Source organism: Schistocerca gregaria, chromosome 1, assembly GCF_023897955.1.
Source record: "Schistocerca gregaria isolate iqSchGreg1 chromosome 1, iqSchGreg1.2, whole genome shotgun sequence".
NCBI lineage: Eukaryota > Metazoa > Arthropoda > Insecta > Orthoptera > Acrididae > Schistocerca > Schistocerca gregaria.
In genome coordinates this window covers 805,569,198-805,594,698 of record NC_064920.1, presented here as the reverse complement: position 1 = coordinate 805,594,698, position 25,501 = coordinate 805,569,198, and the positions used below count along the sequence as shown (strand labels likewise).

Genomic DNA, 25,501 nt, shown 5'->3' with positions numbered 1-25,501 from the left:
GTTTTTGTTGTTTTTCATTTTTGTGTTAACTCTCCCAACAAAATTTTGTAAATGTGTGTGATTTTGATTGCAGCTGAAGTAAAACGTGTTGGGGATACAGTACTTGGAATGGCCACACAGTGTGTTCAAGCAAAGAATGTGAATAAAACTTCGCCCCAAACTCTGTCTAATTTATGCCTCAAAATAAATGTTAAACTTGGAGGTATTAACAGCATTTTGGTTCCAAGCATTAGGCCGAAAGTGAGTATTAACGAAATTTTTGCGTCCAACAGTAGCATGCAGTCAAATATTACAGGTTGTATAAGTTACGGATACATGTACTGTTAGTTAGTCCATATTTTACAGCATTATATTTTACCTGGTATGTTTCCCAGTTGATTTTTTTGTATCCAATAATGCCCTATACCTGGATCAGAATAACAAAATGAATGACAGTTACTGATTACTGTTGGCAGCTGTTTTTATATCGCTTTGTTACCTCAGCTGCCAGTTTACATGATCGGTTGCATATGACTTGAGTGGCAAGTAACATAACAATAGAGATTCATTTTCACTGGTTGCATTGTTACTATTTACTGCAAGCTCATTTTACATGGAAGAATGTCCTAAACTGGTTCCCCAGAAAAGTGATAATATTCTGAATGAAAACACCAGCTATTGCTGCCACCATCATTTGTGTGCCTATGCAAACATGAACTGACATCAGCCCATCCCATGCACGATGGTTAATCACTTTGTTGTTTTGGTAGAGTGTCACATATGATAACAGTTTGTGTAAGTTACAAATACATGTCTCTTGAGCTAGTCTATATTTTACAGTGTTATATGTTGTCTAGTTTATGTCCTGCAATTATCCACTGCAGCTGTAATTGTTTTTAATATTAGATGATAAGATTTCAAAGACCGTAAAACAAATTTCATAATGATGCAGATCTTCAGAAATGAAAATGTGCGCTTCACAAAACGAGTAAACATAGAATCGTATGACTACAATATCAAAAAGTCACAATTAGAATTAATCAGTGTGAGCAAAATCTTGGTTTAACAATTTGTTGGGATATGAAATGGAATGGTATCGTAGGTTCAGTTGTAGGTCAAGCAGGTGGCAGATTTCATTTCACTGGCGGCATATTAGGAAACCGCAATCAGTCTGCCATTTAGTATGCTTAGAAAACACTATTGTAACTTATTCTAAAATGGTGCTCTGATGTGTGGGTCCCGCACCCAGTAGGACAGACAGTAGATATTGAAAGTATGTAAAGAAAGGAAGCAGAAATCATCACAGGTTTCTTTGACCCATGGGGGAGTATCAAAATGATGCTGAAAAACTGAACTGGCAGGTGCCTGAAGATACAGACTCCCATGAAAGCCTTTAAGTGAGGAGTCTGGGATTATACTACAACCCCCTACATATTACTCCTGTAGATGCTGCAAAGAGAACTACAGAATGCACAGAGGTGGTTTAGCCACCATTCTCTCATTCTCCATATGTGAACGGAAGGGAAATAAGTCCCTTATAACTGGTACAATGGGAAGTACCCTCTGCCATGCACTCGACTGTGGCATGCAGAGTACAGATGTAGATGAAGATGAGTTTGATTTTGAAGTGTCCTTTAACCAAGTGGCTTGACAGATGGTATTTAGATCTATGCTTTTCAATATGACGAAACTACATACCTCTTCTGAAAACAAACATCTACACACCATAACAGAAATTTTGATACTCAACAGTTCCCGAGATGTGCGCATTAGGACGAAGACAATAGTTGTTGATGTGGCAAGGAGCAGAGAGAGTAAGTAATGACCCAATCCCACAAGGCTGGCAGCTTGTAGGCAAGCAAGGTGCTGTAATGGCATGATTCCATAAGGCAATGAGCTCATGGGCAGTCACTTGCAGATACTGTGAAGTGGTGCTAGGGACCGGCTGTCAGAAATGCAGCATCATGCAGGGTTCACAGCGAAGGCGAGAGAATACTTTTGGGGGCAGCGGCAGGTGCTGGAGACCTATAGCGGCTCTTGGTCGGTCAGAGCATGGAGCATAACTGGCCACTGAGGGAGGCGCACTGACCTAATTACGCGTCCGGAAGAAGATTGCATGTGCAGATACTAATAGGTGCCTATGGCTGCCACACTGTGTACCTCAACTTGCATGGTATGGGTAGCACTCCCAGATGCTGTGGCAGCTGCAGGAAGCTTGACAGTAAACAGGTCAGTGACTCTTCTATTGGTAAACATACTGTGAGATGAGGCAAGGGCCATACCTGGCCTGCAAATTTTGTTCATAAGTGTGGTGAATGAAAATTCAGGGGCACACCTTGATTACACCTCTCCATCCCGACCACCACCCCCTTAAAAGAGAGGATGCAACTAACTCGGAGAAGTGCAGCACCCAAGAGAGGCACAACACTGACTCCAGCACAGATTGTCCCATTAATTATAACAAAACAACCAACAATCATCCATTGTGTAAATATGCACCTGAGAAAGTGACCAACACGTTAGGGAATACTGTGACGCAACCTTACATCCCACAAACATTGAACAGAACTAAACCTAACATAACATAAAAAGAATCCCAAAACTGATATGAACATCTGAATTAAGAGTGCAAGATACAACTAACAAGACTGCAGAACCATTGACGACTGAGACAAGAATAGAAAAAGCACTTAAACATTTCACAGCAACTTCTGATGAAAAAGGTCAGGTGCAAGCAGGGCTTGTGACACAATTTCCTTCCAGGTGCAATGTTAGGTCCAGAACAACACGTGATGGGATCAGTGGTGCCACGAAGGGGGGTGGGGGGTGTTCGGTGAGATTTCCATCAGGACCAGTGGGAGTGGCCATGGTGGTGCCAGTGGGGACAGCCAAGCTGCTAATGGAGGCAGCAACATCAGAATTATCGAGAGGATCAGCCGTGACAGGGCCAGTGAGCACTACACTGACGAGAGAGCTAACATCGGCATCAACTAGGTGGCAAAGTCAAGAGGGCTGACTGTGGCAGAGCCGGTGATGACTAGACAGATGAGAATGCCAGCATCATCAATGACAGGGTTAGCGATGAATGGAGGACCGGCTGAATGGAGGACCGGCTGTAACAGGGCCAGTGCCGACGTCTTTGATAACAGGTTTAGCAATGAAAGGATTGATGCTGATAGAGTTGGTGCCTGATGGCGTCGCTTGCAAGGGCTGGACTGGAGCAGAGAGACTGTTTCATGTGCACAGAACTGTACGGCAGCAGAGTGCCACATGGCATGACTACATTGCAACCAACTTGACTGAAGGTAGCCCAGCTGTACACATACAAAATTCTTGAATGCCCAGTCTGGATACTGGAGGGAACATTGTTTGTCAGTAACCAGGAAACTGACTTGTGCACACCTTGGTCAGAGGGGACTGTCACTACTGAAATGTGCATTGTAACTTTTCCACTAGTAAATCAATGTCTATGCCCTGTTTATGGGAACCTGGGCTGGGAGGGGCCTCTGGATTGAGGGGGGGGGGGGGGGGGTGTGTCTCCAAATCTTTAGGGTCCAGGCCATTTTTAATCAAAAGCCAAAAAGATATGTTCAGTAAATAAAAAGCAGTTTGGAGTACAAAGCCCCATATGTATTCAAAATACAAATGTACGTAGGTACCTACATACCTACTTACTAATAATTGTACAGTGGCAACTGTGAATGGGTGTTTTCAGAATTCTTAAAATTTTTGTAAAGTTTTGCATGAAATCTAAAAACTGTTGAATGATAACCAGTTGTCTGCTAGACACAATTATTCTACATGAAACTCTAATCCATACCTATGCCATGTACACAGTACAGTTTAAAAATATGCATGTAAGTGCAGTGAAGAGCTTACAGGTGATTATCATTTTTTTAACTAAGTATTACATTCAAAAAATTACTTTAACAAAGGTTATACATAATTATTATACGGGGTGTCCCAGGGCAAATGACCAGTATACAGGAATATGACAGGGACAATCATTTGTAGCATTAAATTCTAGTAAGCATGAGCACTTGTTCACCTTTGAAACCGTAAACAAAAGTCTTCTACTGAAAGCCCTTTATGTTCCATCTTTTGAGAGGTGATAGTATAGATCAAAATTAAAAAAAGGTACACTAAAAATGGGCTCTAAGGTGGATACTAAGAACTATGAGCACTTGTTCACCTTCGCTGCTGTGAAACGTGGTTCTTCCACTGAACTCTAGTCCTCATAGCTCTTAAGGTATGCATTTCAAAGCCCATGTTTGCTAGAGTTTTGCTTCAAATGATTGTATCTGTCATAACCCTGAACATTGGTCTTTTCTCCTGGGACACCCTGTGTAGTTTATTTTGTTGTTGTTGTGGTCTTCAGTCCTGAGACTGGTTTGATGCTGCTCTCCATGCTACTCTATCCTGTGCAAGCTTCTTCATCTCCCAGTACCTACTGCAACCTACATCCTTCTGAATCTGCTTAGTGTAGTAATCTCTTGGTCTCCCTCTACGATTTTTACCCTCCACGCTGCCCTCCAATACTAAATTGGGGATCCCTTGATGCCTCAGAACATGTCCTACCAACCGATCCCTTCTTCTGGTCAAGCTGTGCCACAAACTTCTCTTCTCCCCAATCCTATTCAATACTTTCTCATTAGTTATGTGATCTACCCATCTAATCTTCAGCATTCTTCTGTAGCACCACATTTTGAAAGCTTCTATTCTTTTCTTGTCCAGACTATTTATCGTCCATGTTTCACTTCCATACATGGCTACACTCCATACAAATACTTTCAGAAATGACTTCCTGACACTTAAATCTGTACTCGATGTTAACAAATTTCTCTTCTTCAGAAACGCTTTCCTTGCCATTGCCAGTCTACATTTTATATCCTCTACTTCGACCATCATCAGTTATTTTGCTCCCCAAATAGCAAAACTCCTTTACTACTTTAAGTGTCTCATTTCCTAATCTAATTCCCTCAGCAACACCAGACTTAATTCGACTACATTCCATTAACCTTGCTTTGCTTTTGTTGATGTTCATCTTATATCCTCCTTTCAAGACACTATCTATTCCGTTCAACTGCTCTTCCAAGTCCTTTGCTGTCTCTGACAGAATTACAATGTCATTGGCGAACCTCAACGTTTTTATTTCTTCTCCATGGATTTTAATACCTACTCCAAATTTTTCTTTTGTTTCCTTTACTGCTTGTTCAATATACAGACTGAATAACATCGGGGAGAGACTACAACCCTGTCTCACTCCCTTCCCAACCACTGCTTCCCTTTCATGTCCCTCGACTCTTATAACTGCCATCTGGTTTCTGTACAAATTGTAAATAGCCTTTCACTCCCTGTATTTTACCCCTGCCACCTTCAGAATTTGAAAGAGAGTATTCCAGTCAACATTGTCAAAAGCTTTCTCTAAGTCTACAAATACTAGAAACATAGTTTTGCCCTTCCTTAATCTAGCTTCTAAGATAAGTCGTAGGGTCAGTATTGCCTCATGTGTTCCAAAATTTCTACGGAATCCAAACTGATCTTCCCCGACGTCGGCTTCTACTGGTTTTGCCATTCGTCTCTAAAGAATTAGCGTTAATATTTTGCAGCTGTGACTTATTAAACTGATAGTTCGGTAATTTTCACATCTGTCAACACCTGCTTTCTTTGGGATTGGAATTATTATATTCTTCTTGAAGTCTGAGTGTATTTCGCGTGCCTCATACATCTTGTTCACCAGATGGTAGAGTTTTGTTAGGACTGGCTTTCCCAAGGCCGTCAGTAGTTTCAATGGAATGTTGTCTACCCCGGGGGCCTTGTTTCGACTCAGGTCTTTCAGTGCTCTGTCAAACTCTTCACGCAGTATCGTATCTCCCATTTCATTTTCATCTACATCCTCTTTCATTTCCATAATATTGTCCTCAAGTACATTGCCCTTGTATAGACCCTCTATACACTCCTTCCACCTTTCTGCTTTCCCTTCTTTACTTAGAACTGGGTTTCCATCTGAGCTCTTGATGTTCATACAAGTGGTTCTCTTATCTCCAAAGGTCTCTTTAATTTTCCTGTAGGCAGTATCTATCTTACCCCTAGTGAGATAAACCTCTACAAACTCTGTACAAACTCTGGTTCTTTCAGTTTATCCGGGTCCCATCTCCTTAAACTCCCACCTTTTTGCAGTTTCTTCAGTTTTAATCTACAGGTCACAACCAATAGATTGTGGTCAGAGTCCACATCTGCCCCTGGAAATGTCTTACATTTTAAAACCTGGTTCCTAAATCTCTGCCTTACCATTATATAATCTATCTGAAACCTGTCAGTATCTCCAGGCTTCTTCCATGTAATGTATACAGCCTTCTTTCATGATTCTTGAACCAAGTGTTACCTATGATTAAGTTGTGCTCTGTGCAAAATTCTACCAGGCGGCTTCCTCTTTATTGTTTATTTTATGAATATGAAAATCTGATTACATGGACCAGAGCAGAGTCATCTAGATTAAAGCAATGATTTTTACCAACTGTAGTATCAAGATCAGCTTTTAGTCAATTAGATTTTATATACCAGAACCAACCAAGATTTTACTCATATTTGAACAAGACCATCAACAAAGAAGATGTATTTTTTTTATTTTTTTATTTTTATTTTTTTTTTCCCCTGCCAGTTAGTCACCTCCGAGGATGATACCATCAAAAAAATATTTATTTTTGGCTTCTGTCTTTGGTGGAAATCAAATCCATAGTCTTAAACGCTTGGAACACTGCCTGAACATCCATTTATAAAACCATTAACAAAGATAATCACAAGATTGGTAATGATGAGACTCAGAACGGGAGAATAATTTTTCATCGCCTTTTAGATCATACACTATTTTTCAGTCAGCAGAACATTTCCTGCAGTCATCATGAAGACATTTGATGGGAAAACAGAGGAAATTTCTGAGAATTGATGCAGTTGATGGCAAAATCTGATCCAGTCTAGTATTGAGCTGGAAAAAGATGGGCTGGACATTGTGTCGTGCAGGGCTCAAAGCTATGACAATGCTGCATCAGGGTCAGGTGTACACAGAGGAGTACAACAAAAAAATCAAGAAGCCAATCCGAAAGTTCTGTTCAGTGCATGTTCTAATCATTGCTTGAATCTTTGTCGTCTTGTACATGGAGATGGGAATTCCTTGTAGAAAAATGGAAAAAGTTTGTAACTACTGTCTGTTACTTGCTGGAGTGCTCATTAGAATTTAGTTTAAGTCATGAAAGAAAATGTGAGCACTTTGAAAGATATCCAAGATCCATCCAAGGCACACCTTGATACTACATCCACAGCAAGCTTGCTTGTCCCAGTATGTGATTTCACTATCTACATATACAACACTATTTACAACTTCTTCACTATTTACAATAGTCTGCCAACATTGGGCTACCTTCTTTCGAATTCGCAATCGAAGAAATTGTGTGATTTTGAGCCAAAGAACTCAGCAAGTCATGTTTGGAGCATATTTTCATTTGAAAAGGAGTTCCTGGAAGGTTTTTAGAGAGTGGAAAAGATGAAAACCTGAGGGTGAAAGATCAGCTGAATAAGATGGTTGCAGAATGACTTCCCAACCCAACTCCTGTACAGGTCCCCCCCCCACCCCCACTCCCCCACCCCCGCCCTCGAGTGTAGCAGACTGTGGGTGGGCTTTATCATGGAATAGCATCACTTCACGTACTCTTGTATGTGTAAGACATCTCAGTTGTTGACTATAAATGTCAGAAATGAAAGTTACACCTTTGGGAAGTAATTTGTAGTACACGACACCATCGCTAAACGCTTTCCTTGCCATTGCCAGTCTACATTTTATATCCTCTCCACTTCGACCATCATCAGTTAGTTTGATCCCCAAATAGCAAAACTCCTTTACTACTTAAAGTGTCTCATTTCGTAATCTAATTCCCTCAGCATCACCCGACTTAATTCGACTACAGCCTTGAGAGTTGATTGATTTATCAACCGAAGTTTAATGGATTCCTTTTTGCATTCATGCAGTTGACCTCATTGTTTTGAGTCATTTGCCAATTTTCGTGCCAAACAGATATCTTGGCTAAATCATTTTGCAGTTCGTTTTAATCTTCTGATGACTTAACTAGATCATTGTTTGTTTTGGTTAGAACAGCTCAGTGTTGGTTTGACCACCAGTGACAGTGCACCGCAAGTTCCTGCTACTAATAAGGCAAGTTCACCATTCATTTATTACACATTTTTACAAGCTTCAAACTGGAGACTTCAATAATGGATAGGAACTGTGATTGCTGTGTACAGATGCAAGCTGAGTTGTTGACTCTTCGCTCACAGCTCCAGGCTGTGTTGGCTTCCATCACACAGCTTGAGGCTGCTGCCAAGGCGCATCACTGTGGGGGGTCGGATGTAGGTATGCGAGGGACATCAAGCATGTCCTACGTGTCCTCCGACCGGTCCACTGCTGTGACTGCCCCGGGTATTGTCTGCATTGAGGTTGAGTCCTCACCCGTGGTCAAGTGGGGGATCATTCCAAAGTCTGGCAGGCAGCGAAAGACTTTACAAGGGGCTGATCACAGGGCCTCCCCGGTTTGTTTGCCAAACAGGTTTCGGGTGTTATCTGTGGCTGATGAAGTCTCTGACCTGGATGCAGTCATCCATCCTGTTCCAGAGGAAGCTTCTTGGCCTGCGAGGTCTGGGCATTCACAGGGGGTGGGTTTGCTGGTTGTTGGGATCTCCCAACATTAGGCATGTAATGGGGTCCTCTAGGAACATGGCTGCCAATGAGAGGAAGGAAGCCAGTGTGCTCTCTGTATGCATGAAGAGTACAGGGTGCAGCCAACTGCAGGTGGTGGCCTATGTCGATACAAACAATGTGTGTAGCTTTGGAGAACTGCAAATTGGCATTATGAGTAGGCATGTATACCTTTAATCAATGCTTGACTTTAAAAAAGAAGAAGAGGGGGGGTGGGGGGAGATATTTTGGTGCTGTAACCAACGGGGGGGGGATATTGTCTTTATTTGGACTTTAAAAGTCTCAGACCTTTATTATAACACTTTTTTTCATCAGAGGTACTGGTGCCTACCATCATGAATGAAGCACTGTAATGTAACAAGGGACCACTTGTTATGATTGGTTTTATTTTAGTCTTAAAATGTTCTTCTTCTATACAAAATTACTCCCAGTTCATTAAAATGCCTGTAAAATCATGGAGATGCTATTTTCTGAAGCATTGTATTCACAGCTGTGAGGTTTTGTAAAGGGGCTTCTTGTCAGGCCGATCATTATTTCCCTATAATGACAAGAGGTCCGTTTTAAAAGAGTGATATTGATTGCTTTTAGCGGTATTATTGATTACTCTTGGATCCAGACAACTTTGAAACCATCACGAACATGTACAAAATGAAGTAAATTATTATAATAGTCTAAAAACGAAAATGTATATTTAAGACATCATCAAACACTCTTTCTTGTGCTGACAATTTCATTTCTCTGACAAGAAGACCTTTTTCACTTTCTGTCTGACAAAGGTGGACAGCAATGCTATGAACATTCATGTTGATCAATGAGGAACAATGAGGGAAAAGAAAGCAATGCTGGTTGAACTATCTCATGACACAGAATTATCGATTCAGAAAAAAGTTCGTCTGTTATTGTCTGAATGTGTAGACCGATTTATTCAAGAATAGTCATGAAGGAAATCACCAAAATTTTTGCTTGAAGCTTCCGGCGACACACTGGCTGTAGCACTGAAGAATCTAGTAGAAATTTACAATGAGTTTGATAAGAAGTAAGTGATGCAAGAAATAAAGTTATCATAGGTGTCTACACGAGTCGATACAAGTGTGGGCGTTGCTGCTAGACGAATAGCCCAAGCAGTCCTTCAGTTTATGACTGAATGGAACGTCAGTGAATCATTACCCTGCAAAAACTTATAATTCAGTACTTTTTGTGTCTGTCACATCATGCAAGAGAAGTTTTTCTCAACTGAAGCTAATAAAAAGTTATCTTTAAAGTTAGAAAATGGGCAGATTAACTAGTTGTTACTGATTCATTAGAGAACAAATATAAGTGTCAAATGAAATAGATTTCAGTGAGTTATTGGGAATTTCAGTAAAATAAAGGCACAGAAACATGTACCATATTAATATCAATATCTTTTATCAAGTACTAAGGTTATGAAACTGGTGTTACATACAAGCATTGTTTCCAAACATATAAAATAAAGGAAATAGTCTTATGCTATTCTTTATTATTTCTTTGCACTCTTGTGTGATGGTTGCTGTGCTAAATGCTGATTTGTATTCTTAGTTTCTCACCAATGTCTTTGGGAAGTTTGTGTATTACAACAATGAGAGCATATAGTGCACGAATTAAAAATGCTTTATATTTGTGTCAACCATTATGTCTATATTATTCGTTTTCTACGAAATGTACAGTACAAATACATCAATTCCTAAGCAGGTCGGGTGGCCTTATTTAATTTCACCAAAGCGGGCTTAGTCCATCACTGCTATTGTGTGATATTTTTACTTAATTTTTTTTAACCATAATTCAAAAATGTGAGTCATTTGTGGAAAAGTGGTAGACACACTGACAAGATTTTAGATTAAGACTTGGAGTGCTAGTACAGTTTTTACTGATCATTTGGTATTGTGTTATCTGTATAAAATCAAGATTTGAGTTTCAATCTGGATACAGCATATTTTACTCTGTCGGGATGGTTTATTATATACACCTTAATTTTGATAGCAGTGGAGAACAGAATTGCCTAATTTATATCACACAGTATACCTGTTTTCTTCTTTGGTTTAAACCTGCCCTTAATGGCTAGGCCTATTGATGCTAAGTATAAGTTAATATTTGCCTCATGTGTTGTTAGTGTAACCCGGCCATATTTATTGCTTATATGTATTAGCTGCTACATCTATTGTTAATGTAACCTGGTCATATGTATTGCATATATGTATTAACTACTCTGATGTTGTGAGAGGATATCTGATAAGTTTAGTCACTTCTAAATATATTTGTCTACGTTTTATTCTATTACTTCTTTCTTCATTCAGAAATAAGTCTACAATGCAACAACACAATGTGTGTTACTCTATAAAGATGTTTACTTATGTTATGTTCGTAGTTGTTTGTTCATTCAAACATATTAATCATGTTTGCTGTTCCAGCAAACTCTGTGCTTTTCTCTGACCAGGAAACATGTTCTTATGAGCACCACTTTTTATCGCCTCTTATTCTGTATTGCATTTAGGTTTTCTTTCCACAGAAACATAAATTCTATGCTGGCACTACCACAGTGTAAACTGGAATTGCTTTCAAATTGATGCAGATACTGCCTTTGCAATGGAAGGAGCATTCTGATCGTGTTTATTTTTCATAAAAGGAGCAGTATTGTCTTGGTATTTTTTGTCTTATTTTTTTCATTTGTAGTCTGAAGTGAGTAGTAAAAATAGTCTTTCCAGGTGTGGGAATTTTAGTCTTATGGACAACTGTTATCAGTTATACTAGTGGAATCAGTGTTTTCTTATCCTCACCCTCGTCCACCTCTAACTCTGTGAAGTTTGATTGTTCGGTAATTTTTGAACGTTATAATAATTTTTAAGCTATAGTTATGATTTACTTGGTAGGACAGCTTGAATTACAGAGACAATTTTTCATAATGTATTTGCAGGTATTCAATGAGCCAGTAATATTTTTGGGTGCAGATGTTACCCATCCTCCTGCAGGTGATAACAAGAAACCTTCTATAGCAGCTGTTGTAGGTTCAATGGATGCTCACCCTTCAAGATATGCAGCAACAGTGAGAGTCCAACAGCACCGCCAGGAAATCATCCAAGAACTGAGCAGTATGGTCAGGTTAGGACTGTCTTCTTTTTTGGATTATCTTCTTGTTTGAACAATTAAATATAGCAAAGTGCTTTGTTTTGCACCTTAGCAGTGAGAAAAAGTAAATAATTTTGTGTGCTGTAGAACAGATAGCTATTTCCATTTTTATATGGGTCCTAAAATTAACAATTCTTCGAAATTGATGTTAATGTAGGAATAAATACATAATTACACCCCTCGTGACCTGATTCTACATGCATTGGATATTGTATGATGTGTATTTTAAAAGTAAATTCCATTTGTTTATATTGGTTGGCAGTTCAGAACAAAGTTGTGTGACTGCACTGCCATCTATTGATTGTTCATAAAGCCACAAGTCTTTACTTCAATAGTCATTTGACTGTGGGTAGAAGTGTACACAATGATGAAAATTGTTGTTCCCACAGTTAAAAAGTGCAGGTTGTAATTTGATTTCTGTGTGCAATAGGATGTACAGAAGCTCCGGTTAATCGGAAGTTGTGCTTAATTTACAGATTATACGGATATAATAAACACATTTACAGGCCCCATTACTAAACACATAACCTAAGTTCTGTTGTTGATTTTCCCACCAGAGCTGTACAGGAAGGCAGATTATTGTACCTAGATCAGTATAACAAAATGAGGTTCAAATGGTTCTGAGCACTTAACTTCTGAGGTCCTCAATCGTCTAGAATTTAGAACTAATTAAACCTAACTAACCTAAGGACACCGCACACATCCATGCCCGAGACAGGATTCGAACCTGCGATCGTAGCGGTCGCTCGGCTCCAGACTGTAGCAACTAGAACCGCACGGCCACTCCGGATGGCAACTAAATGAGGAACAGAGAGTTGTTTAAAGGACAGCTACTACAGCATGATCAAATTAGAGCACATCTCAGTGTACTATCTGTTGTCATATCGCTCTGCTACCTCAGATGCCAGTTGCAATCAGCATTTGGTAACCTGACTTTCTGGATTTGTTTTCATTGTTTACATTATTTCTGTGCCCAGTGTGTTCATTTAACGCATAAGAATGCCCTTAACTAGTTGCAAAAGGCACAGAAAAATAGTAAAACTGTTACACCTTGCTAATTGAACCCAGCAATGCACACTTATGGGCAATGTGTGAATGTATTCAGAATGGAACTGCTCAGTTGGTCACTTCATTCTAGTAACAATTGTAGTCAACTCTTTGAAAGATCTTTAATCCAGTGCACCATTTAAACTAAATATTTTTGTAGAATGTAAGTGTAAACATGAAAAAATGGGCCTTCAGTTGTGCAGATATGAAAATCAACATGAAATCTAATTAGTTTCAATCTAACCTATTCCTTGGTCTGTGCAGCAGATCATGCTCCGTCTGCAAATGTCATTCACAAAATGATAAAAAGAGTATTGAATAAATATTCAAATAAACATTTTCAGTGTTCTGTTTTACTGCCGGAAGCACTTGTATGACATTATGCATCCTTTGATATGACTGACAGGAAAATAAACAGAGTGACCATTATTTTGGCATACATGTTTGTGAAGCTAAAGTCCCATATTTGGTGATTACTTTATTTATATCTGTATAGTACAGAAAACACTGTTTAGTTGATACACTATTTTAAAGATCTCCCCCAAACCCCATCAGTTTTGGTTCTATTTGTTGCACAAAAATAATCGAGAAATCTGACATTGTCGACTAAAACAGTTACTTGTATTACAAGTTAGTGAAGATTAATGCATCATTGTAGGAAAATGATTTGTTACTAGTTAAACTAGCAAAATTTTGAGAAATACGAAGTGACAAATACATTAGGCAGAGGTGGAGGAAACACTGAAAAGCACTACATTGCTACTTCAAATTGGGCCAACAACTCCTACTGCCACAGTTCCATATAATCTGTGTTCACAGCTCTAAGTTATTGTTTCAACTAGTTGAGACTTAAAAGTTTAGCAAGTGTACAACAGCTCTTTTATTTGTACTCCCCCCCCCCCCCCCCCCCCCCCCAGTTATCTTCGACTTTGACGTTGTATAAAAACCCAATGAAGAGACAGGAAGCATTTGTTCTGTTAAAAAGAGTAGTTAGTTTTCTGCTTTAATGAGTGTACACTGTTTTTATTTCAGTAAATATTATGTGTGTAATACAACTGTTTATTATACTCCATCATGACCACAGGGTGATACTGTACTCTGTTAATGCTGACATAGTGAAGAGTCTGTTACCTATACCTAGAATGGCAAGTCTGAGCTGTGTAAGGTGTTCTGAAGAGAGATACAAATCTCTTAATAAATTACTGGGAAAACATCTTTCGATTCTAGCACATTATTTTATAAAATAGGCCTCTCTTCTTTTCTGGTGCATTTGTCCCATGTAGTACATGGTCTGCTGTTTTAGGATTTGGCAAATTTCATTTTATTATTTAACTTTATGGCTGGATGCGCTTCGTGACAGCACACAGCCATAAAGGTAACGTACGTCAGCGAAGTTGTGTGTCATCTGTCTATGAACTGTGTGAATGTTGTTCTGTGTGTTATCGTATTTTAACTGTTTGTGTATTGTATTCTCTGAATAGAAATGTGGGAATCAACCTAGCATTTGCCTTAAACAAATGTGGGAAATCACATAAAAAACTGTACTGAAGCTAGCTGGTGTACCACCCCACAGTCATTAATCTGCTGTGTGGATTTGTTCTAGGTCTGCCTCACCTCCCTGTCTTCGAAGCTAGCACACTACACATTATAACAATGAAAGTAATCAGTTATTGATAACATAGTGTAAATGGATAGATAAAAAATATACTCACCGAAGTGTGGCAGGAGAACACGCACACACAAAAGAATTTAATGCTTACAAGCTTTCAGAGACAGTGGCTCCTTCTTCTGGCAGAAGAGGAGTTAAAGGGAAAGGAAAAGGACTAGAGAGGTTTAAGGAGAGGATTACAGTTCAGAAAAGTCATCCAGAACCCTGGGTCATTTGCGACTTAATGAATAGGATGAGAAGGAAAGACTGATTATCGGGGAGTGCAGTGGACAAGATTTGAAAGGGGACTGCAGCGGACGAGATTTGAAAACCTGGGAGCTTAAAGGTGGAAGCCAGGGTAATATGCAAGACAGAGGTTACTACTAAAACATCGTGCACAAGTTAATAAGAGTGAAAGCTAAATGCATTCTATGTAACAGAGAGGGAGGGGGGACGGCAAAAAATAGACAAGTCAGTTAGTGAAAGATGTAGAAAACTACAATAGAGTGAAGAAAGGAGCAGTTACTGTGAATCAATGCTGAGACAGAAGGAATTAATGTAAATTAAGACCAGGTGGGTGGTGACAATCAAGGACATATTGTAGTGCTAGTTCCCACTTGCAGAGTTATGAGAAATTGGTGTCTTAATAGAAAAATCCAGATGGAATGTGTGGTGAAACAGGCACAGAGGTCATGACTGTCATGTTGTACAGAATGCTCTGCAACAGGATATGGTGTGTTGTCTGTATACATCCTCTGCCTATGGCGGTTCACCCTGACTGATAATTGGCTGATAGCCATTCCAATGTAAAAGGCCAAACAGTGTTTACGTAACAGTTGGTATATGACGTGTTGTTGTGCAGGTGGCTCTCCCTTTGATAGTATACACCTTGCTTGTCCCTCTATACCAACATCCCCTATGTACATGGTCTGCCTGTTGCTGAACATTTCCTCAGTCAATGCCCACCTAATTCCAAGTCTATGACATCCTTCCTGCTCAACTTAATCAACTTTATACTTACCAACAACTATTTCACCTTTGAGGGGCAGTCATACAAACAGATCAGGGGTACAGCCATTGAAACCACAATGTCTCCTTCCTGTGTCAAACTTTTCATGGGTTGCTTGGTGGGGGCTTTCCTGGGATCCATAAGCCTTCAGCCCTTGGTTTGGTTTAGATACATTGATGACATCTATGCCATATGGATTCATGGTGAGGCTGGACTTTTAAAAGTCCTGGAATCTCCAAATACCTTCTCCTAATTAAAATTCACTTGGTCCTATTCTGCATCCCATGCCACTTTCCTTGATGTTGATCTGATCCTCACGAAGGCCAGCTACACACTTCCAGCCACATCAAACCTACTAACAAACAACAGCACTAACATTTTGACATTTGCCATCTTTCCATGTGAAACATTTCCTCCAACACAGCCTTGGCATTCGAGGCAAACATTTTTTTTTTTTTTTTTTCAAATGCAGACTCTTTACAGCAATACACCACCACTCTCACTTCAGTCTTCACTGGATGTAATTATCCCAGTAGTTCAAAAGCAGATCTCCTGGACCATCAAATTCAATCTTGTTACTGCTAATCCTCCAAAAAACAACTTCGGTGCACACATCTAGTCACCCAGTATTATCCTGGTCTTAAATGTATCAATCATCTACTTCGACAAGGCCATGGCTTCCTAAAATTGTGTCCTGAAATGAGATCCATTCTATCTGAGATTTTGCCCACCACACCTAGAATAGCTTTTCGTAGCCCTCCCAGTCTCTGCTGTATCCTTGCCAGACCCTATGCTCCTGTAGCCATCTCCCTACCCTATGGCTCCTTCCCGTGTGACTGTCACGGCCGCAAGACTTGTCCTATGCACTCTCCTACTGCCACCTATTCCAGCCCTGTAACTGGCAAAACATATACTACCAAAGAGAGGACAGCTTGCGAAACAATACATCATATACCAGCTGTTATCTAAATACTGTTCAGCCTTTTACATTGGCATGTCTATTACTCAGTTATCAGTCAGGATGGATGGGCATGGGCAGGGGGTGTATACAGGCAACACACAATATCCTGTTGTAGAGCATGCTGTAAACATGACAGTCATGACCGCAGTGCCTGTTGCACCATACTTGCCATCTGGATTCTTCTTAAAGACACCAGTTTCTCAGAACTCCAGATATGGGAGGTAGCACTACAACATGTCCTTAGTTCTTGCCACCCGCCTGCCCTTAATTTACGTTAATTCCTTCCATCTTAGCATATATTCCAGTAACTACCCTTTCTTCACTCCATTTTAGTTATCAGCATGTTTCATTTTCTGGCTTGTCTACTTTTTGCCGTCCTCCCCCCCTTCCCACCTCTGTTACATACAGTGCACTTAGCTTGTCACTCTTATTAACTCGTGCATAATGTTTTAGTAGTAATCTGACTTGCATTTTACCGTGTCTTTCTTCGACCTTTAAGCTGCCAGGTTTTCAAATCTCGTCAGGTGCAGTCCCCAACAATCAGAGTTTCCTTTTCATCCCATCCAGTAAGTCTCCCCTGACCTGGGGTTCTGGGTGACTTTTCTGAACTATACCCCTTTCTCTAACTCTCTCCAGTCCTTTTCCTTCCATTCAAATCTTTTGCCACAGGAAGGAACCACTGGCTCTGAAAGCTTGTAAACGTTAAATCCTTTTGTGTGTGTGTGTGTGTGTGTGTGTGTGTGTGTGTGTGTGTGTGTGTGTTTCCCTGACACAGCACTTTATGTTACATGAGCAGGCCTATAAAATAACTTCTTTTTCAGGCGTGTAATGATTGTTTTATCTTTGTTACATATTATTAGTGTAGCTTTGTTTATCAACAAAGAATTAAAGTGAATGCTGTGTATATGCACTTGAGGTTATAAAATTACTGTTGTGCACTTCAGAAGAAAATTGTGATTTTTCTTCTCAAAATTAATGGCTGCCAAATTTGAATTACTGTCTCCAAAACAGTAGCTTTCAGTTATTCTGAGTTAGATATGATTAAAATGTCAGTGAACCACTCTACAAGCTTCAGTTCCACTTGACATCACTAACTAGTGTGTGGTGTACTGTTTCTACAAGAATTAATTTTTTCTGATTTTGCAGAGAGTTGCTGATAATGTTTTATAAAAGCACAGGAGGTTATAAACCACACCGTATCATACTATACAGAGATGGTGTGTCAGAAGGACAATTCCTACATGTGAGTAGTGTCAGTTTTTAGTTATATTTAATTTGTATCTGGTATCATACTTTTTTGCAGATAATAATTTGAGTGATTAACATTTCAGAAATTATTGATGTTTCTTAGATTATTTTTTTATGTTTCTTAGATTATTTTTTTTTTATTTTTTTATGTTTCTTAGATGCAAAAAATGTGTTTTCTTTTATCAAAATTGTGTAGCAGATTTGCTAGAAATGATTAAACGGGATCTACATAAGTACATGGCCTCCCACCCCTAAACACCCGCCCCCAACCCCCCCCCCCCCCTTTCATAATGCTATTTTGGATGAACTGTAGCAGAGTTTTATTGTTACTAGTAAATAAGTGAGGCTGACGGGAGAAAAGGGGGTGAAGGAGGAGACAGGAGACTGCTAGTAGAATTAAGTAAATAAGAATGGAAAACATTTTCTTGGGTGGTGTTCACAGTCCTATAAAATGTTTTAAAGGATGTCGTTATCACCTTTGACAGTTTAGATTACTTTGAAAACTCCAGAATTTGGATATGTGTTTGTGTTGACTCTGGCACCAAGTAAACTGCAGCATGACACAGCAGCAGCTTAGTAAGGCATAAGAGTGCTGATGGAACACCTAAACAGTTTTAATTACTGGACCAATTTCTGCAAGCTCATGAATTTTGACAGTATTTTAATGGCCATATCTCCACAAAAGTGAGTTTCCACTCTGTCGTTATTTTAAAAATTTTGCCTGATTTGGCATCCTTTGCCTTGCTCCCTCTTTATTAGCAGATTGTTATTCTGCACCCTGTATAAGGGGTGTCTATGAGAGAATACAGCATAAAATCATAAAAACAAAAAAATGCTTGTTGAAGACATGGATTGTTGTGCCCTGTGATGGTTATCTGTTGGTAAAAAACCCATACGCCCCCCCCCCCCCCCCCTCTCTCTCTCTCTCTCTCTCTCTCTCTCTCTCTCTCTCTCTCTCTCTCTCACACACACACACACACACACACACACACACACACACACACAAATGTGAGACCTTGCTTTCATGATTACTCAAGGATTTTCATCTACTCACAAATTGTTGTTTCGGTATTTTATAATCCCACTCTGTGTGAGAGATTATTTTAATTTAACTAAATGAATTTCAGGTTCTTCAGCATGAGCTAACTGCAATCCGTGAAGCATGTATAAAGCTGGAAGGAGATTATAAACCAGGGATAACTTTCATTGTTGTCCAGAAGCGACATCATACTAGGTGAGTTCTGAATGAACATGTGGGATATGAGTGGTACAAACTAAATACAGGTCTGCTACAAATAATTCATTTGTTTTCAGAGCTCTACATTTTCAAAGTTTTGCATTTACAGGTATGACTTATGGATGAATAGAACCACAAACTCAACAAGTTTTCAGTTTGCACCCTTGACATACATCCAAGTTTGTTCAATAATTTATGTCGCAACATCCTGTCAAATTTTTGGCACTGGCGGTGTGTAAACACAGTCCTTAATGTACCCTCATAGGAAAAAGGCATGTGTTAGGTCAGGCAACCAGGAGGCCCAAGGGAACAGAGCCATATTATCTTCACCACACCACCCAGTCCAGTGTTGCAGGAGTTCATTGTCTGGTTTTCCATCGATGCTCCAATGAGGAAGTAGATGATGTGTTCATCCTGAAGTGCTTCCTGCGTTGTGATGTTTCATGCTTTCCATGGCTGCACCTGGCACACTTGTTTGATTGGTACATTTCTGTTTACAGACACATTCAGTGTCCCTAAATCATCAATACCAATGCACAGTGTTCTGCTTATATGGTGGTTCTCTTCCATATTTCCTTCTAAATTCGCACTACACTGTTGTAATAGATAAACATCTCACATATTCCAACACACCAAAACTCTTTTCTTGTTTTATTGCCATTTTGTCAAGACACTGCATTTGCAGTGCCAATTGGTGGGCACAATGCAAACCTGGTGGGTTTACGATTCTGTTTGTGCATCGCTCGTGTTTGTAACATGAAATACATTGAAAAAAATGTAACTTTGGAAATGAATGAATCATTTATAGTGCCAATACCATTGTAGTATGCTAGTAATACAATTGAGGTGTGTGTTTACAACTTGGTCGTGGAAACTGAATCGGTGTTTACCAGAATGCATAGATGCATTACAGTTGGTTTTCTGTGAAAGCCAGCATGTATTTGCAACATGGTCGTGGAAGTTGAATCAGTGTACACTATGGACCATTAGAATACGTAGATTCAGTACAGTTGGTCTTCTATGGTAGCCAGCATGAGCTGTCAGTTCAACTTTGAGTATTTACATGACTATTTTTTTAAAGTTCCCACCTGACAAAAGTAACAATATTAGTTGCCAGGCAGTGTATGTGATGACAGATTGAATGTAATAGTGCATTGTAAGATTCCAGATGACAGATTAGTCTTGGACATAAGTTAAATAATGAATAAAATGTACGCAAGTTAAAGGTTTGGTCTTAAAAGTGTTATTTATTATGAAATTACAAATACACAAGTAGAAACCATTTTTCTCATACACAAGCTAACTGACAGAGCACTTAGACATCAGCAGAAACTGCATGACTGACATTGTGTAGGTTGTAAAAGTAAAGTTACACTATGAACTAAAAAAGGAAGGGAAGAAGATGTCATAATGTTTGGTCCGAAAGTGGATGTTGTGCCAAAATAACACTTAGATGTCAAACACACCAATGAACAGGAGATTCATTCTCAAGTCTGCTGAAGATTGTGATGCTGGTTGAGTAAATATTGTAAGGTGGATGGTAAGTGTAAAATGTGTAAGAGTTTGGGTTACAATCTTGGAAATTTTGAACTTATATCTCTTGAATTACCTTTCTGTCAAATTGTGTAGTTCTGATGGACAACTGCTTCTCTGCTGCAACTGTATCTGTGCTGAAAACTTGAGTGCTTATCTATTGCTTCAGCTTTCTACCAGTTAGTGGAAAGCATGTCTTTCCATATATAATTATATTGATCTGTCAATTACAGTACTCAAACAAGTCATATAATGTTCATACACAATATGAGTTGTGACATTAGGTATGCTCAGCACAAGTTGATCGACAATTCTTTTTAGAATGACTGCTATGTTTCATCTCTCACTCCCGTTACATTGATTGTTACAGTACTATTGCTCTGTGGCACATCTCTGAGCCAGGACGAGACTACATGGAATAAAGTGCCAAACCAGCAGATACTGCTATCATTGTCCCACTTTGCAGATCTGCACTAGATTACATGTCCCACCAACACCACATGTCCCTCTCCAAAGGTGAATGACAATGATGTCTTCACAATTATTGAACATAAACAAATAAACAATACTGGTGGTGCTTTTGAGATTCACACCATTAAAAATTATGCGCAACCAGTCATAACATATCGTGTTTTCCAACTTTGGAAATGGAAAAACCCTTTCTTTATTATATATAATTCCATTGTCAAAACTGTAGTCACATTTCTGATCTTGAATCACTTTCTGCAAAGTGCTCTAATTGTGGTTACAAAGTAGCTTTGTTAGCTATACCTCGTACTTACTCTGCATTTCTTTTAATTAAGACAGATAAGTAGGTAGATTTACTATTAAGTTACGCTAATTTGCCCTTTAGAATTTCGTATCAATCCAACCAAAAAGCTTAACTGATCACAAAAGCTATAAATATATCCCTGGTACAAAACTCTTTGTAAATCATATTTCCACTGACCCCTAGAACAGTATACAGAGCTCGGCAAAATAAAAGTAGGTTTATTTGTGTACCATGCCTACATAATGCATCATAGGAGATGTGCTGCTGTAAGAGTGCAGCAGTTTCTGCTGAAGGATATTCCCTAAACAGCCTCCACTTTCCACATTGTTAATGTTCCTTTATCCTTTAACTCCCATTTTGGTACACACCTGCCCTAATAGTTACACAAATCTGTATATAAGGGTTCGGTATCTTGTTTAATGTGACATACCGCTCTACTCTCCCCCTTTTTTTCCCCTGTGTTTTGAAGGACTTGCTGATCATGTATTTGGAATTTGTATCTCATCATTGAGTTTCCTCATCTGCTTTCTCTCAAGTATTCTCCGTTGGGCTTAACGTGACTAAAGCATATTTTCATTCATTACAATTGTATTCAGCTGATGAGTGCATGCAATGTACCTATGTAACTCTCCTCTTTCTCTTATCTGGGTGTTAGCATATCAAATAATTAATATGCATTTAAGAGTGCCTTCCCTTTTCTTTCCCCATCAAGTGACATTACTAACAGCCAGCATTAGCATCATGCATATATACCATGTGCTTATGTCAATGTACCTTATGTATATAACATTATTAAAAGAAAGAAAAAAAAAAGACAACAACTCAAAATATTCCCGTATGTAGACAATTTTACTAAAAATCCAGAAATCGAGCATGTTCCTTATTTACGGTAGTTATTTTCTATATATGATATTATGTACAGATAACACACAAGTCGGAGCCCAGTTTCCAGTGATTTCAGTTGAGTAGTTAATTCTGTAGTGTTGCGTGGTTAACACAACATTTTCCACCTCTAAGAATGCCCGTAGGAGAGAGGTAGTAACAAGTTATATGGGTACAGTAACATTACTTTTGTGTTCTACCATTTGAGCATTTTAATTAAAAAATATGATGTTTCTTACACACTTTGGTGACTTAGCCTTACTCTAGATAGTAATTATGGTAGTTATGATATTTATTATCTTTTGTAATTAATGCAAGATAGGCAAAGAGACTTGTGTACTTCACCTTTCCTGATTTCCAAACATACAGTTACTTTATTTGTTTTTTATTTTCATAGGACAGCTAGTGCACCCTCTCCACAAATCATGGGACCCTGGGGGGAGGGTTAGGGTTCCCATCATTACTACTGATTATGAAAATACAGCGGAAGAATCCTTCCAATATCGCATCACATTGGCCATCCTTGTATTGCAGTTGTAAGAAAAAGTTGTGTCAGAACATGTGTAACCACTGCACTGTTAGTAGAACAGTGGGCAGCACCTTGTTGTCCATTTACAGGTTACATTATTTGTGCAGATACGGATGAGATAGCCGCAAGTGAATCCCACAAAGAAAAATGCATCCTATTTCTAGAATTGAGTTTTGCCATTTTCCAGTAGGAAATATCTCTGAGAGAAATGTTGAAGTTGTAATTTAGAGGAAACAGGATAGTATAACATTAAGAAACTGCTATGGAAATCAAACTAGTAAGTAATGTGGCATCAAAGAGAGTACCCAAGAAGCTATCCTGGATATCCCTTGTCGATCCACACATCTATGTTCACTTAATACGGGCACGAGGCCTCCAACACTCAACTTAACAAATGGCCCTGAGCACTATGGGACTCAACTTCTGAGGTCATTAGTCCCCTAAAACTTAGATAGAACTAGTTAAACCCAACTAACCTAAGGACCTCACACACCTCCATGCCCGAGGCAGGATTCGAACCTGCACCCGTAACGGTCTCGCGGTTCCAGACTGCAGCGCCTAGAACCACACGGCCACTTCGGCCGGCTTCAACTTAAAACAAAAATGTACAAATATAACTTCCTATGTACTTCCTGGAAATAATCACTTTGCTGGGTGATAAAATTAAGTCGTCTGTGTTTAATCTCATGAAAATATAGTACATGTCATATAAATTAACACCATATTATAATAGACAACATAAATCTATGCAATTGTTGTGAAATTGTTGACAATAATCTGTCTGATATGTGTTCTGCCAGTTTAATTTGATCATTCACCAAAGTCAGATACTTTTTCCCATATAGTTTCGTTATGGACAATACCTGAAGGAGGAGGTGTGTTAATATTTAATTCAACATCTTATTGACACTTTAGTTCGCATAAATTCCTCCAAAAGTGGAACACAAAATATCTACCTGACGTAAATCTGTATCTTGTTTTTTAATATATAGACTGGACCTCATTCTGAAGTTTATCATCCCATATTTAACTGAACAAAACCTGTCAATGGATTGGGCATAAATTCAGATCTTACAGTCAAACCAAAATGTAACTCATTTGGTATTATTACAATATATTCTAATATTTTATTAATGATTTGTAAGTGTTCTCTAAGATACTCGATAATATGTTGATCAGGGTTAGCATTAGTTGTTTGTATTTCAGCCTTTAATTCTGACTTTAAGTTAGTAGTTGCACTGTCTGTTTAGTATTTAACTCTGCTCTTTTGTTTCTGGCAACACTTTTTTCAAATTAATACGTTGAGTTTCGATACTTTATTAACAGTACTGAATGTAGCCCACAGCCAATCACCTTGAGCTTTGATACTCTTGCTAGTAATATCTAATCCATTATTAAATTCAGATTTTCAAATCAGCAATAGAGCTTTCAGCACGTCTTTCACTTTGTGTGTCATTATTAACATAAAGTACAAACAATAAAGGGTTTGCACCTAATCTTCTACTGCTGCTAGCAATCAAAGTTTCACGGCTCCCTTGAACCAATCCAACAAATTCAGATTGCCAACCCCTACTCCAAACTACCTCCACAACACACACACACACACACACACACACACACACACACACACACACACACACACACACACACACACACCACCACCACCACCACCACCAACACCAACACCAGCCACAATAACAAAAATCAGCTTTGAGTAAATACAGGTCACCAGGCAGTGCTTGCATTGACCGCCTTGTTGCAATGGTGATTGGAAGGTAGATTGATGTGATGAGTGAAATGCATTGTTTGGATGAGTGCACAGCTGAAGCCACTGTTGCTGTAGTGTGTTGAGATGCAGGCGTGTTGACTGTTGAAGCTGGGAGGTCATTGTGGCTCTAATGAACAATAGTAGCCCTTAGAAGCAAAAGTCATCACTTTTCCAACTTGTAGACTTACAAAATTCTTCTTTGACATAATTGTACTCAATGGATTTAATGATTGTACCTTGACTACATAATACTTCTTAATGCCTTTTTGTTACAATGCTGTTAATGACTTTTGCACTGCAATGTAATCTCGGCTGCTAACCCCATTGCTAATGACAGCAGCAGTGTTTAGCAAAAATTCTTTCGACAAAAATTACAAATTTCTTCTTGATTGTTACTTGATTTCATCTTCTCCTCTAAGTCTTTTAGATTTTACAGTACAATAATATCCAGTTTCTACACTTGATCTTATGATTTTCATATGTGGAAAATGTGTAAGAATTCAGGTTATGTTCTTGGATATTCTTAAATTCTGAACTTATCTCTCTTGAATTGCCACTCTACCTCACCACATAGTTCTTTTGATCAAAGATTTCTGTGCTGCAACTGTATTTGTGCTAAAAACCTGAAAGTGCTTATCTGCAACTTCCTATCAGTTAAAGGAAAGTAGTTCTTCAAGCTTGTATTGATCCATTAATTACAGTGCTCAAACACCTCATACAATTTTTGTATTCCATATGGATTGTGACATTATATGTGCATAATACAAGTTGATTCACAATTCTTTTTAGAATGACCATTCAGCATTATCTCTTGTTCCCATGAGGTAATAGCGATTGTCATGGTATGTGTTACTCTGTGCTACATGGTTCCTTTCTGAACCAGAATGAGACTGCATGGAATAAACTGCCAAATTAGCAAGTACCATCAAGCATGATAAAGCAGCTATCCTCAACCTGCCTTGCAGAAACACTGCATCCATCTGTACCAGATTACATATGCA

At 38.9% G+C, this 25,501-nt stretch overlaps 1 protein-coding gene across 3 annotated transcripts in view; it reads left to right on the top strand.

The window, feature by feature from the left end:
* The window catches only part of LOC126270374 (protein argonaute-2), a 233,614-nt gene that overhangs the window by 166,943 nt on the left and 41,170 nt on the right, over nt 1-25,501 (top strand). For all 3 annotated transcript variants that reach the window (XM_049974065.1, XM_049974066.1, XM_049974067.1), the window contains 4 exons: nt 74-240; nt 11,655-11,839; nt 17,678-17,774; nt 18,907-19,013. In XM_049974065.1, coding sequence (XP_049830022.1) covers nt 74-240; nt 11,655-11,839; nt 17,678-17,774; nt 18,907-19,013 — 556 coding nt within the window. The remainder of the gene's footprint in view (nt 1-73; nt 241-11,654; nt 11,840-17,677; nt 17,775-18,906; nt 19,014-25,501) is intronic.